General features: G+C 32.7%; 1 protein-coding gene across 3 annotated transcripts; it reads left to right on the plus strand.

Annotated features, from left to right (window-relative positions):
* The first annotated feature begins 299 nt into the window (after positions 1-299).
* On the plus strand, positions 300-6,405 carry LOC127709403 (complement C1q and tumor necrosis factor-related protein 9-like). 3 transcript variants are annotated; one of them, XM_052214927.1, is made up of 5 exons: positions 300-649; positions 2,210-2,317; positions 4,059-4,697; positions 4,833-5,048; positions 5,944-6,405. In XM_052214927.1, exons 1-5 carry the CDS (start codon positions 433-435, stop codon positions 6,321-6,323), a joined length of 1,560 nt encoding a protein of 519 aa, XP_052070887.1. In that variant the 5' UTR covers positions 300-432; the 3' UTR covers positions 6,324-6,405. The 3 variants fall into 3 exon arrangements, with proteins under 3 accessions (XP_052070887.1, XP_052070886.1, XP_052070885.1); XM_052214926.1 differs by having other exon boundaries at positions 4,059-4,490; positions 4,527-5,048; XM_052214925.1 differs by having other exon boundaries at positions 4,059-5,048.
* Positions 6,406-16,652: the final 10,247 nt, after the last annotated feature.

Consider the following 16,652-nt stretch of genomic DNA (forward strand, 5'->3'; position numbering starts at 1 on the left):
TTTTTTTTTAACGGTTTTTTGTTTTTGTTACTGCTATTTCTAACCTTTTGTTTGTTATTTTTAGATAAATTTCTTTTTTGATCTGACTAAACAAGAGAAATAGATATCTAAACCCTTACATGACATTTCGTTAAACTTTACACCCATTTAAGAGAAGCACTAAGGGCAAATTGGTTTCCATTGACTTTAAGGATGAGCTATCAAATTTAAATTTAAATTATATATAATATAATGTACTATATGTATGATAGTACCAGGAAAATATTCTATTTCTTACCATGTTACAAAGGGCATGATCAACTAGGAAGTTCTCGTTACCAAGAAAAAGTTAGATGAAGATGCTCCTCAAAGTACCAACTTGATGCACAAATGCTCTTTATATTAGCGTTAAATAAATAATCCAGATATACAATAAGTTACCTGCGGCAAATTATGGGGGAGAAAGTTGAATTAGTTAACGTGATTCAAACACAAGAAACACAAGAATCTGCCAATTTGGAATATCAAGCAGGTCAAGCTGATGTTTGGGCTAAACTAAACAAAATCCAAGACGAATATCGGAACAGAGATAGACTGATCATCTACTCTTTAGCAGTTTTGTTTATTTGTTTTTCTATCGCAATTTCGGTTATTGCCTTATATTTGAAAGGTAAGTATCATGTCTTAATTTATTCTCATGTCTTCAGTTCTTTATTTCACTTGGCTATCGTAAATCGTGATTTCTTTCTGTGTTTTCTCCCCTAATTGAATAAATAACTGCCCGTTTTTAGTATGTCCGCTGCCGAGATTCAAAATAAAAACATTTCTCTAATGACATTTTTTCAAAAGGTTATGTCTCTTACACCAGCATTATTGAAAATAAAGATTGCTCTGTTTGCTTTGAGTGAACAAGAATAAAAACACACATTTGGCGGAAAAGGTGTCTCTGGATTTTTTTGTATGCATTAATGTTTCAGCAGAAATATATGTAATCTGTATGAAAAGATATTTTTTGAAATAACAAGTATTTTAATTTGTTTTAAGGATGTTCGCTACTTTGTTTCGAAATAACAAGCTTTTTAAAAAACTGTAATAAATTGATAGTATATAAATATGGGAACTAAAAAAGCAGAAAAAGATTAATGGTCCATGTACTTGTTTTCGAGATTAAAGCCAATGCAAATTCGGTGGGAAATGATTCTCTCTAGATTTTTCATACATTTAATATTTGCACCTTTTTTGTTTCAAAAACTATGAAAAAATAACAAGGATTTTATAAGATTTTAAAATATGGCTTTTCAAACTATATGTAATAATATGAAAACAAAAGTAGGAATTTTTTTAATGGCACTACATGGATAAAACCAGAAGATTTCGAATATACTGCAAAAATTCTAAAACGAGAGAAGCGAACATCTGGCGGCTACACGATAATTAGACAACAACCCATCGACATAAGAAACAATAAAACAATCGAAAGCACACTGCACTGTTTCAAATGCCAGGCAAGCTTTAAATGCACCAACGATCATTATAAAAACGCCTTATTTGCTTAGTTGTGTATTCAATAGAGATTTCATATATATGCCATAACGCCAAATAACAAACAACAAGTTATACGCACTAGCGATGTTTATTTGGTACGTTTACCATAACTTGAGGCAGAATATAACTAGACGTATACCACTAGTTGAGTAGGAACTATTGAAACTTTCGGCACAACCGATGTCACCAACAGTTTTGATATTAACCGTGTTAACGTTGCTCAATCTTTTGTAGTTTTCTCACATTTTTCTTATGTATGTTTAGTGGTCTCTTCCCTTTTTGGTCATGGTGTTGCACGTCTTTGTACGACTGAGGATGTTTGGTTGCTCCCTTGGTATCTTCTTTCTATTTTATCTATTAATTACTTTTATCAGATCATGGCAGTAAAATGAAATATAATACTTCCATGATCAGATCTTATAACTTGTAGCGATTGAAGGAAAACTGCAGGTTCATTGAATCTTTCACGTATTTAATATTAATTTTAACATTTTCGCGATTACAGTTTTTTTTTCGAATTCAAATTATCTGTTTTCGAACCCGCACAGCTTTTCGAATGCGTTGAAATGAAATAAAGATTAACAATTTGTGTTCATCAATGCCTAGGATCACATTATTTACATATATCTAGCATTATATGTAGCTGATTTTTTTTCTGTGTTGAAAATTTCCCATTCATTTTCAGTGTGCATGGATCAAAAGTCAACCGTTGAAACACATATACAACAACTGAAAACAAATGTGTCAGAACTTTATGATTTAAATAGACATATACAACTGATAAGTCCAGTTGGTAAGTTAACTTAATAAAGAAAAATGTCACACATACAAAAAAAATATAACAAGTCACAAAAGACAATTAAAAAAATAAATCACAGGTAAAAAAGAACAAGAAGACAACAGTAATTAGTCCAATAGACATAGAACGCTATTATGGTAGAAATATAAAACCAAATAATACGGTATATTTGATGGTAGTCATGTACGAAGAAAGGTATGCGTATGGCGACCAAAATTGCTATATTGCACACAATTATATTTACTGTTATTAGATTGCATTTTAAGCGTCGAAAATCTTTAAATAGCCTTTGACTTCTGCGTCATTTGGTCTCTGATGGAGAGTTGTCTCATTGGCAGTCATACCAAATCTTCTTATTTTTATATTAATTGTCAGACTATGATCCAGTACACATAATAGCACTGTTAAATGTACAATATAACACAGTAACTGCTTTTACTAGCGGATTTTGCGTCCACGGAATAACCGCCACCTTTCAAATTACTTTCAAATACAAACAAAATGAAATCCTTTAAAAACTTAAAAGATCGTTAACTATATCGATTCTTTATTGCAAAATAACGCCCTTTTTCTTCAAGCATTAACAAATATATAAACATCCAGCAGGAACATAACAAATCCAATCTCACCATATACAGAAAAATCAGTTTGGTATGAGTGCCAATGAGACAACTCTCCATCCAAGTCACAATGTGTAAAAAGTAAACAATTATAGTTCAAAGTACGGCCTTCAACACAGAGCCTTGGCTCACACCGAACAGCAAGCTATAAAGGGCCCCAAAAGACTAGTGTAAAACAATTCAAACAGGAAAACCAACTGTCTAATCTATATAAAAAACGAGAAACGAAAAACACTTATGAACCACATAATAAAAACGACAACCACTGAATAGCAGGCTCCTGACTTAGGACAGGTGCATAAAAAAGACTGTTTAATAAAGACTGCAATATGACATACACATTCAGGGGAGGGGATTAGAATGCGTACTATTTTTTTTCAAACGGGTATCAATATTATCAAAGTGACATGAAATAAGATTCTCGGATATAAATAGTAGACGATCATAGGTACACAACAATTATACTTTAGTGCCCTGGGTTAAGGGCAGTAACTCTTTATATCAGAAGTGTTTGTAAATGCAGTTCCCCTATGCTTTGTAAGCATTTACGTTATACAGATGTTTAATACTGTACAGTTAAAAAAATGAGAGCTAATTTTATTGCGATTTTTTAAAATTGAACAAAAATGCAAGATAGATAATCACGATTTTAGGAAGTACTGCAAACAAAATTTGCTATCACAATCTAAAATGGGAGTTTTTATTTTTGCGTAACCTATCTCGTCGCAATAATAAAAAACAAATCAGCACAATTTTTGACCATACAGAAATCTGTGTGACTTGGAAGTTTATTCTACATGAATGAATATGATTCACACAAACGGACCTGTACTTTTAAAAACCTAGGTATACGTACCCTTAAATAAGTAAAGGAATGCTAATATAAATTTGACTTTTATTTTAAAAATGTAGATACAATGATATTAATACATGTGTAAAAGAAGAATAAGTGCATGCCCAAAATTACAAATATGAAGTTCTACAAATGTTACAATTGCCTTAATTCATTGCAAGCAAACATGGCGAAGGGAAGAACAGGATAGAACAAAGAGTGATGAACAGTTCAAAGTAATTTTCACCTGACAAAAATTTAAGTGAAAATCAATATCTTTTAGGTGATAAAAACAAAACTGGCAACAAAGGCCCAATTGGCAACAAAGGTTCAATCGGAGACAACGGTCATATTGGAGATAAAGGTCCGATCGGAAACAAAGGACAAAACGGTCATAACGGAGACAAAGGTTCTATTGGGAACAAAGGTCAAAAGGGAGACAAAGGTCCTATAGGAGACAAAGGTTCAATTGGCAACACAGGTCCAATGGGGGACAAGGGTTCAATTGGACACCAGGGTTCAAATGGAGACAAAGGGTCATATGGTGACAAAGGTAAAAAGGGAGATAACGGCCAAATTGGGGACACAGGTCCTATTGGAGATAATGGTCCAATGGGAAACAAAGGACACATAGGAGACAAAGGTATGAGTGGTAACACTGGTCAAAAGGGTGATAAAGGTTCAATTGGAGACAAAGGTCTTTTTGGAAACAAAGGTCCAATGGGAGACAAAGGTCAAATTGGAAACAAAGGTCTAATGGGAAACAAAGGACACATAGGAGACAAAGGTATGAGTGGTAACACTGGTCAAAAAGGTGATAAAGGTTCAATTGGAGACAAAGGTCTTTTTGGAAACAAAGGTCCAATGGGAGATAAAGGTCCAATGGGAAACAAAGGACACATCGGTGATATAGGAGACAAAGGTTCGAGTGGTAAAACTGGTCAAAAGGGAGATAAAGGTTCAATTGGAGACAAAGGTCCTATTGGAGATAAAGGTCCAATGGGAGAAAAAGGTCCAATAGGAAACAAAGGAAACATCGGTGATCTAGGAGACAAAGGTTCGAGTGGTAACACAGGTCAAAAGGGAGATATAGGTTCTATTGGAGACAAAGGTCCGATAGGAGACAAAGGACGAGTCGGTAGTAAAGGAGAAACAGGTTCAATTGGCAACAAAGGTCCAACGGGAGATAAGGGTTCACTAGGGGACAAAGGTCAAATGGGAAACAAAGGACATAAAGGAGATAAAGGACCCGCTGGGGACAAAGGCCAAGTTGGTAAGAAATGTTTTAAACATCTGAACTCCTTGTTTAAAGGTGAGAAAAAGTGACAAAAAGGTAAATAAGGTTTACATTGCCGATTATGTGAAATGGATAATAAGGGACCAAAAGGGATATTTGTCCGACTAGCATTAAAGACCATGTGTTAATGATGGTCAACGAGGTAAAATAAAACAAACTATTTTGGTTTGTTGAATGATTTAACACTTAATTGAGATAAATGAATAAGTGACAACCAAACGAAATAGAAACTAATTTCTAAACTCTATTTCAAGATGATCGGAATGACTAATTAATAGATTCACAGAATATTACTTGATTAGGTGGATAATTTGAAAAAAATCATCCACTGTGGTAGGAAATGCATAGGGGCACTGATGTCGGATAAAAAATGTATTGGGTTGGGGGTTGGGGTAAACGTCGTTGCATGTTTTTTTTTACATCGATTTTCGGGTTCAAGAAATGCGTATTATTTTTTGGTACTTTGTTTAGCCAAATAAACGATATCGAATCGTACCATGTAGTAAATTGTTTGGGCCGAGATTGTTGGTGCGAAATTGTCACAGTATATAAACGTCATTTGAACACTGTTTTATCGAAAATAGTGAATGACAGTAAATCCTTATTCAAAACTAAATATATATATATTAGAGAGTATATACATAACACTTATTCCTGGTGTACCTATCTGAAAGATATTATCCCGATATAGACAGTTGATTTGCAAAAAAACTATATTTATTTAAAACATTAAAGCAAGTCAAATCACTGATAAGTGTGAGCAAGGAAGGATCTTCAACCATTATCATATTAATCTTAATTTCATTCAAGACAATTACTGAATTCAAAATAAATGTTTGATTTCTAATTCCAGTGTTATTACTATTTTCAGTGGCACTCACCTCTTGTGGATCATATGCGGACTTAAATCCTACCAGTGATGGCATTATCAAATTCCCGATAAAGAGAACATCTGTCGGCGTGAACAATATATCACTATTTCTTAATTCTGGTGTGTTTACTTGCGAGTATGCAGGTTTGTATCACATTTCTGTAACAATAATGACAAAAACAAGTCATGCACTCTTCGTAGTGCAAAAAAATAAGTCAATGATTGTTCCTGGATACATTCCTGACCATGATAAGAAATACAATTCTGGCACTATTAATACAGTGGTAGAAATGAACGTTAACGACAAGATTCGTGTTTGGAAAGGCAATGTGAAACAGTATTACGGTTATTACTCATGTTTCACTATCGTCAAACTGTAAATTACTGGAAAATAACGTTATATTATAAAACTATCCAAATAAAAGGACTACCTTTATCATGTATTTATTTACCATGTTTAAGTTTTAAATATATATAACCATATCATACCATTATTTCTCTTATGGTTGTTGTCTGTTATCTATTTCTTGCATGAATAGATATTTCTCGTATCACACTGCACGGAGTGTGATACGAAAAAGTGATACGAAAATCTGCGTTAATTTGATTGGCTTATCCAACATCACAAGAGGACATTACGGCATTTATATTGGCTATTCGTTAGGTCATTGATAACTTTCAAAGGTTAAGACGATGTACATTTCGTCAATGGCAACGGACATATGTGATTTCTTCAATAATATACAAAACACTCACACATTTCACCTGACAATCTTCTTTTTGTCAAATTTTATTACATTCTGAAGCGAGCAAAAAATCTTAAAATGTCTGATGTTAAAGTTTGACACCGGAAAAGGACATATGACGTCATACTTGAATGTGCAAAAGACTAGATCAAAATTTCGCGGAATTTTAATTTAACACATTGAGAGTGTTGACCATAAGAGAAATAGGTTTAACAACTTGTGGAAATTGGATATCGCTTGATATTAACTCTCGTTATTTAATTTAAATAATAATAATAAACTCGCCGAAGGCTCGCTTATTATTATATTGAAATTAAATAACTCGAGTTGATATCAAGCGATATCCCTTTCTCTCTCGTTATGAAACCTATAATTACCCTTCAAAGTATAACCTTACGTTTTATAACCTTATAAAAATAAGGCGATGTGGTATGATTGACAATGAGACAACTTTCCAACAGAGTTCAGATGAAGTGATTGTAAGCAATTATAGGCAACCGTACAACAAAAGAGAAAAACCCATACCGTATAGTCGTCTATAAAAGGCCCCGACATGAAAAATGTGAAAGAATTCAAACGAGAAAACTAATGACCTTGTGCAATGGAAAAATATAAGTTAACAGTATGTAGGATAATGTGTTCTCATAACTGTACATATATAGCAATATATATTTAGTTATGTTTTAATTTTTCAAAAACAAAATCAATGTTAGTACCAATAAAAACAATATTTAAAGATTTTACTACTGTGTTAAATTGATAACCTTTAAGGATAAGTTTATTCAAAGGATCAATTAGTTAGTGTACATTGATCGTATCTATTTTGCGGGCTTTATAAACAACAAGACTGTGAAAATTAGGATGGAATATCCCGTTTTTTGATAAAATCTCTACAGATACAGCCAAACTTCACAACCAAATCTTTTCTATAATCTTATAAAGTATAACTTTACCAATAATAAATATAAAAATAAGAAGATGTGGTATAATTGCCAATGTGGCAACTCTCCACCAGACACGCAATGGCATAAAAGTTAACAACTATAGATCACCGTATGGCCTTCAACAATGAGCAAAACCCATACCACATAGTCAGCTATAAAAGGCCCTTACTTTCCATAACCTTAAAAGACATAACCTTTTGATGTTTAACCTTACCAAGTATAACTTTGTTATGAATAGCCCCATTTCGTTTTACCTTACCGAGTATAACTTAATTATGAAAAGCCCATTTCGTTTTACCTTACCAAGTATAACTTAATTATGAATAGCCCATTTCGTTTTACCTTACCAAGTATAACCTAATTATGAATAGCCCATTTCGTTTTACCTTACCAAGTATAACCTAATTATGAATAGCCCATTTCGTTTTACCTTACCAAGTATAACTTAATTATGAATAGCCCTGTTCGTTTTATCTTACCAAGAACAACTTAATTATGAATAGCCCTGTTCGTTTTACCTTACCAAGTATAACTTAATTATGAATAGTCCTGTTCGTTTTACCTCAACAAGTATAACTTAATTATGAATAGCCCTGTTCGTTTTACCTTACCAAGTATAACTTAATTATGAATAGCCTTGTTCGTTTTACCTTACCAAGTATAACCTTACTATCTACAACCTCACCATGTATAAACTCAATCTGTATAAACTTACCAAGTATAACCTTACTATCTACAACCTCACCATGTATAAACTCAACCTGTATAAACGTATCAAGTATAACCTTACTATCTACAACCTCACCATGTATAAACTCAACCTGTATAAACTTACCAAGCATAACCTTACTATCTACAACCTCACCATGTATAAACTCAACCTGTATAAACTTACCAAGTATAATCTTACTATCTACAACCTCACCATGTATAAACTCAACCTGTATAAACTTATCAAGTATAACCTTACTATCTACAACCTCACCATATATAAACTCAACCTGTATAAACTTACCAAGAATAACCTTACTATCTACAACCTCACCATGTATAAACTCAACCTGTATTAACTTACCAATTATAACCTTACTTTCTAAAACCTCACCATGTATAAACTCAACCTGTATAAACTTACCAAGTATAACCTTACTATCTACAACCTCACCATGTATAAACTCAACCTGTATAAACTTACCAAGTATAACCTTACTATCTACAACCTCACCATGTATAAACTCAACCTGTATAAACTTATCATGTATAACCTAACTATCTACAACCTCAACATGTATAAACTCAATCTGTATAAACTTACCAAGTATAACCTTACTATCTACAACCTCACCATGTATAAACTCAACCTGTATAAACTTACCATGTATAACCTTACTATCTACAACCTCACCATATATAAACTCAACCTGTATAAACTTACCAAGTATAACCTTACTATCTACAACCTCACCATGTATAAACTCAACCTGTATAAACTTACCAAGTATAACCTTACTATCTACAACCTCACCATATATAAACTCAACCTGTATAAACTTACCAAGTATTACCTTACTATCTACAACCTCACCGCAACCTGTATAGACTTACCAAGTATAACCTTACTATCTACAACCTCACCATGTATAAACTCAACCTGTATAAACTTACCAAGTATAACCTTAATATATACAACCTCACCATGTTTAAACTCAACATGTATAAACTTACAAAGTATAACCTCACCATGTATAAACTCAACCTGTATAAACTTACCAAGTATAATCTTACTATCTACAACCTCACCATATATAAACTCAACCTGTATAGACTTACCAAGTATAACCTTACTATCTACAACCTCACCATGTATAAACTCAACCTGTATAAACTTACCAAGTATAACCTTAATATATACAACCTCACCATGTTTAAACTCAACATGTATAAACTTACAAAGTATAACCTCACCATGTATGAACTCAACCTGTATAAACTTACCAAGTATAATCTTACTATCTACAACCTCACCATATATAAACTCAACCTGTATAAACTTACCAAGTATAATCTTACTATCTACAACCTCACCATATATAAACTCAACCTGTATAAACTTACCAAGTATAATCTTACTATCTACAACCTCACCATATATAAACTCAACCTGTATAAACTTACCAAGTATAATCTTACTATTTACAACCTCACCATGTATAAACTCAACCTTTATAAACTTATCATGTATAACTATTCCTGTTAAAACCTTACCAAACTTTTTCAAAGCATGTATAAGCTTACCAAATATTACCAAACCATATATTATCAGATCATTACCAAGTATAACGTATAACTTAACCAAATATAACGTTAACAAGTATAAACTAACCAAGTATACCCTTACCAAGTATAACCTTAACCAGTATAAATCTACCGAGTTTAACCCTTACCAAGTATAATTTCATTCTGTATAACATTCCAATGTGTAATTTACCAATTATAATCTAACTGGGAGTTATCTTCTCTAGCGGAATGACGTAAATTATCATCTTACCAAGTGTAGCCTTACCAAGTTTAACCTTACCATTGATTACCTCATAAAGTATAACCTTACGAAGTTTAAATGTACAATGTATAATCTTCCTGTGTATTACCTTACCATATATAATCTCACCAAGTAGAAACTTACCATGTATAATCTTTCAAAGTAAATCATTACCACTTAGAAAACCCCACCCTGTATATTCATTTTATATATTACATTACTTAATATATTTACCCTACCCTGCATAACCTTACAAAGTATACCTTTCCCGTTTCAATATTAGCACATTTACATTGTAGCTTACTTTGTACTATTTACCAAGTATAACATTCTCTTGTGTAACCTTACCAATTATTATCTAACCGTGAATTATCTTCCTTAGTATAATCTTACCATACGTATAATTTGAAGCCCTGCATAATGAAACGGAGATTTTTGGTATATATCAATGATGCAATAACTCAACGACAAAAAAATGAAAAGACATCTATATATGAATAAAAGGAGATGCAGGGTAAACGTCAATGAGACGTCAACACGGCGACACAAAAAACAAAAGACATTAAAAGGTCAACATATTAATGTCTTCAACAATGGACAGGTGCTTAATCGACCAGATTGTGCTAAAAATAATTAAACACTGATATTCTAATTAACAGAGGCAATAAAATATATGCAATCCATAATGAATTAACAGAATAACAAAAACATTTAAGATATGACAGAAAACAACTACCAACGAGGTTCCTGACTGAGAACAGGTATATGAACGAGGGTACAGATGTTGTTTACAGAAATGAGAATAATGGGTAAAAAGTTCAGAATAAACAGCAAAAAAAATATAAAAAATAGAGAAGAATAGGCGAAAAAAATAAAGAATAATGGGGTGCTGAAATATAAAGAATAGAGAATAATGGTAGACATGAAAAAGAAAATAGAAAATGCTAAAGAATAATAAAAAAAAGAAAAAAGGACCCCAAACCAGACCCTCATGAACATACGGAGTTTACCTAGTGTAAACTTTTATCTTAAAATCGTGATCAATGAAAAAATGAAAAAGATACAAAAAAAGGACAAATAAAAAAACCGTACAGAAAAGTATCAACTTTTATAATAATGATATGGAATAACATAAAGCATGTTGAGGAAACACATTTACTGCACCAGATGTGCATTTCGACAATAAATGTGTCTTTAATGATGCTGATAGCTAAAATATTTGAAAGTTAAAATATTATTTTAAAATGGAATAGCTGATTAAACCAAAAAATACAAAATATATAGTCAAACGCCGGGCAAAGAATATGAACTTTGAATGAAGTATATATATATAAATGTAGATATATTCCTTAGTTAAAACCAATTTTTGTAACCGCAAATTCCAATAACACAATATCCGTGTTTTCATGCCAGTACAGAAGTACTGTATACTGGGCTGGTGCTACCCTTGTGGAATAAAAGTCCATTTACAAAGGTATCGACCCATTAGTGAAAGTGAAAGTCAACAAATCAACCAGTCTAAACAGAACAATAATGTATCAAAGAAAATGCTCAGAGTATCTGAAAGCCAGCTGAAAATACATAATTATATGACCTACAATTTCTGTAGTCGTTATGTATCAAGCGTAATCCAATGATAAGTTCAGTGATACATACATGTACAAAGGGCCATTTGTAACATCGACTAGCTAAACTTATATTCATGGTAATCTGAAACACACACATGTGTTTTTAACTGTCATTCAAAGTGACCATTCGGGTTATGGAAGATTGAGATTGGTTCAGTATTATGCTTAACTAGTTGTTCACATTTTGTACATATAAATGTTATTTTATTTGACTGTCATTATTTGATTTGCTTGTCCCATAAAAAGTAAGTGTAGGGCTTATTAGCAACAAAAAATATTGAATTGAATAAAATACAGGGGCAATCAAGAGAAAAAGTAAAAAAAGTAAAAAAACGATCAAATTGTAAAGTGTATAATCAAATGGCAAATTATTTTACTTGTCAACCTAACGTTGTTGTCAAATTAGAAAACCTTCGAAATGGCTCCAGAACTGTAAATTCAGAAATTAATGCGTGCATTCATTTTTGCGATTCAAGGACCCCCGGCAAAAATGCGAGGTTTTATTTTTGCGATTCGCTGAGATCTCATTAAATTTTAAACAGTCGTTTGTCCAAGTTGTTTACGTTTTTTGTATTCCTAATCGTTGATTAAATTACCTACAACTCTATTTCTGTAATCGAATAAAAGAAATTATTCTTTATTGGCCTAGTTTTGTGGGTTCTTATATATGAATTAGTTGTAAACGATATTTAGAGTTTATGGACTAAACTAAATTTAAAAAAAAATAGGATATAAAAGAAGACGTTTTATTTCCATTCAATGATGTCACAAGGAGCACACATTGTTTTAGGAAAAAGAAGAAAATATAAATTTATCTGGGAATTATCCTGTATATCTAAAATTAAAAACATACAAAAGGGCAAATTATTCTTGTTGAGTCTAGGTACCACCATGCCATCATCGTGCCTAGTGCAGCGAAGTTTATAGATCTATATTTGGCATTCATCAATCAAGTTACAAACAGAAATTAAAATATCAACGCTACACTAAGTAGCCAGATCAGTTTCCTCAAGTGTTTAAAGTTGGGACAGAGTGAGTTAATCTTAGAAACCATGCAGTCTCTCTTACAATGTAGTTTGAGATGGTGCGCACAAAAATTAAAAATAAAAACATAGTTTTTCATCCTCAATTGCATTTGAGGTGCACCCGAAACATACTCTGTTTTACCGGGAAGTGACGTGATAACGACCTTGCTCTAGTCTTAGTCTATGTGACATAATACGCAAGCGAGTGTTTTTTCACCCTCGCTCAGAGCATCGTAATATAATCAGATATCTTTCAATAGATATAAGAAGATGCGGTATGAGTGCCAATGAGACAACCCTCCATCCAAGTCACAATTTATAAAAGTTAACCATAATAGGCTAAAGTACGGTCTTCAACACGGAGCCTTGGCTCACACCGCACAGCAAGCTATAAAGGGCCCCAAAAATTACTAGTGTAAAACCATTCAAACGGGAAAACCAACGGTCTAATCTATATAAAAAACGAGAAACACTTGTGAACCACATCAACAAACGACAACTTAGACCAACATTTGTCTTGAATGTGTTGTAGCTACAAAGCTTTCAATCAACACAGATATGCATGTTGAGTCTACATTGATCCTTATATTACTGATACAGAATGTTTTTGCATAAAAATGTATGCCTATAATTGCATGTAGAAGCTAAACTGCCAACACATTTTATGTTCTTTTTCTAAGAATTTGAAATATCCATAGCATATGAGGGATTTTTTACTAGACTAAGTGTAGCAATGCTGACTCCAAATGCTTCCTTTATTAAATGAGAAGATGAACTCAAATTTTTAAGGTCTACGTCATAGTGACCATAGACTTTGTTATGTCAAAATGAGGAGGGAATTTCATTAGTTCTGAAAGGGTGCCAAGAATAGCCCAAGAGGTGTTTCCCTTTCCCACACACCAAGTAAGAGTTTACAAACATCTTGAAAGAAACGTAGGATAAGCATGATCTACTGTTGTAGTCTGAGATTAAAAGTTTCTTTTGAAAGGCTTAAAATATCTCCTAATTTCTAAACTATTTCTATTTCTTAAAGAATTGTATGCTCAAACACATGAAGAATGTTTTATATTTGGATTCAGTGACAAGATTTGTCCTTGTATAGCTTGTAGTATGCTTTTAATGCCTTGTCATACAACTCCCTTTGATCGAAGGAAAGAGATCGTGATGCACTAAAATGTACTCCTTAATAAAACAATGTTGAACACAATCAATAAATATTTCATTAAGATAAAATGCTTGATATGCCTGACTGCTTTATTAAAAACAAAAATCTTAATATATTATTGTTTTATTGGGTTTATTCCCGATTATCCCGCTTTTTTAAATTTTAGAGTTCTGATTGTCCCACATTATTTTATGAAGTAAACTGTTATTAAATAAACAAGGTAACTGTTTGTTTGTTTTGCTAAATAAACAAGCATTAATTATTGCATGTTCAAACTATTATTTAATATCAATTTTATAAATGTACAAACTATGATATTTTTTTTAAATCATCAGATTAATGCACTTTTGATTTAATAATTTTACATTTCTGAGTTATGAAATATATCTATAATGTCAATACCTTTATTTATAAAACAAATATCAATGCCGTAGTTTTTAATTAAACTTTTTTCTAAAGTTTTAAAATAAATTTAAAAATAATGCATGCAATTTTAAAAAAAACCTCATTTCACACTACACTCTTCATGCAATTGTTGACGGAGAGATGTTTCCACTAGTCTTTGCACTTGTAAAAGGGAAGTCGGGGGACATTTACACAAGATTTTTTTTCACTGCTGAAGACTGCTTGCACCCAACATCAGAATCACCTGAACCCAACAATTTTCTTCATTAATTTCGAAGCTGATGTCCAGAATTCTGCCAGGTCTACCTTTCCAAAGATCACGATTAAGGGTTGTTTTTCCACTATACCCAGTATATTTGGCGTGAAGTGCAACAGGACTCGTCACCAACTATAAAGGAGAACCAGACATTCATCAACTTATACGCAGTTCAGAAATTTTCCCTCTGGTACCACATGCAGAAATAGAAGACTTCTGGTTCCATGCACTTGAGGACCTAGAAAATTAGGCCTCAACAGCAATTACCACTCCGTTTTGGGACTAATTCTCAAACACTAGCTTTTGCAAGATTAATATGGAAAGCCTCGGCTGTCATATATTAGAGATTTACAAAACGTTGGAAAAAAAATGATTATGCAAAAAGCGTTATGTATTTAAAAACAAAAAGTCGTTTTAATAAGATAAATCACATAATTTTCTTCTTTAAGATGAAAAGTATTACATATAAATTACACTCCTCTTTCAAAATTTGTATATTTTTTTTAGATCTAGACAGATTGTGTTGTGCTATTTGACAATATAAGATGGCATCTACCCTGAGGGTAATATCTCTCATGAGGAAAAATTAATGATTTCGGTCACGTCGAGTTATTTGTAGATCTCTTTTTGTTGAAAAGGGTTTCTGTTTTTCTCTCTCTATCTATTATACTGTTCAGGGGGAGAAAGAATCGAAAAAACTAAATACAAATAAACAAAAATGGATAAAAGAAGGCGAAAGATACAAAAGTGATAGTAAAACTCGAAACCAAACTGACAATGTCATGAAAAAAAAAAATGAAAAAAAACAAAACAAACAAAAGTATATTAAACACAACATAGAAAATCAAAGACTGAGCAACACGAAACCCACAAAAAAGGGGTGATCTCAGGTGCTCCGGAGGGGGTAGACAGATCCTGTTTCACATGTGGCACCCGTGACGGCAATTTTGCAAATAAAGAAGGAATGTGTTATAATTTCGGAAACTCCCAAAATAAAACATGAATTACAGGGTGTCAAATCGATAAAAGTGCTTCGATTAGGCCCCTTATCACAAAGAAGAATTGATGATAATAGATTTGTTTTTAACGTATAGTGGCAAATATTACATGCATATCAGGACGAGAATATGAAAGTGTGATATGAATATGAATAAACCCTGCTTTGTTCAAGACATACTTTATTTGCTTATTGAGCCAAAATTTTGACAAACTAGTTGACAAACCGTCTCTGACAATCTATTGAAATTCAAATCGTATTGGTTTTGATTAAGTCCAGATTCTTTTTTGTTTTATTTCGGGGAAAAGGGGTGTAAAGAAATTAAAATTTTCAGAAAACTCTAAAACGAATGTGATGTTACGAGTAAAAAGGTTACCCACTCAGCCGTCTCAGACAATCAATCTAGGTAAATCAGTGGTCTCGTGCATTCAATTTGTCGCTGAACGTTCAGCCATCACCCATATCGATAAATCCGAATTTTGTAGATTATCATTTAAATCAATAAGTTCAACTTTTCTCTTTCCTTTTTTTTTAAAAGGGGGGAGGGGGGGAGGGTGTCACATTCTCATACAGCTTTGACTTGGCTGTGTGGGATGTAACAATACGCAGCCACGTCCGGTTAGAATTCTGTCCCTCACCAATATTCCCCGGGCTCATTTTCAAGTGGCAGTCCAAATCTCCCGCCCCTCAATCCGGTCGATTACCTATTACAGGACCTACTAGTACTTATTGTATTTATCGTTCTGAACATGTTTACTTTTTACACATTGTGACTTGAATGGATAGTTGTCTCATTGGCACTCATACCACATCTTCTTATTCATATGAACTATTTGCCACTGCACGTAAAGTAAACTATATTTTTTTATGAAATAGCTATGTCACACGTTATAGTAGTCAGGCAAAATGTTGAAAGGCTGTCGATTGCCTCATTTTCATAGGATTGTGGTATTTTTACATACCAGACGGGAAGTTGTCCGAGGACACAGTTATCGTCCTTTGAT

This window comes from Mytilus californianus, unplaced genomic scaffold, assembly GCF_021869535.1.
Source record: "Mytilus californianus isolate M0D057914Y unplaced genomic scaffold, xbMytCali1.0.p SCAF_7, whole genome shotgun sequence".
NCBI lineage: Eukaryota > Metazoa > Mollusca > Bivalvia > Mytilida > Mytilidae > Mytilus > Mytilus californianus.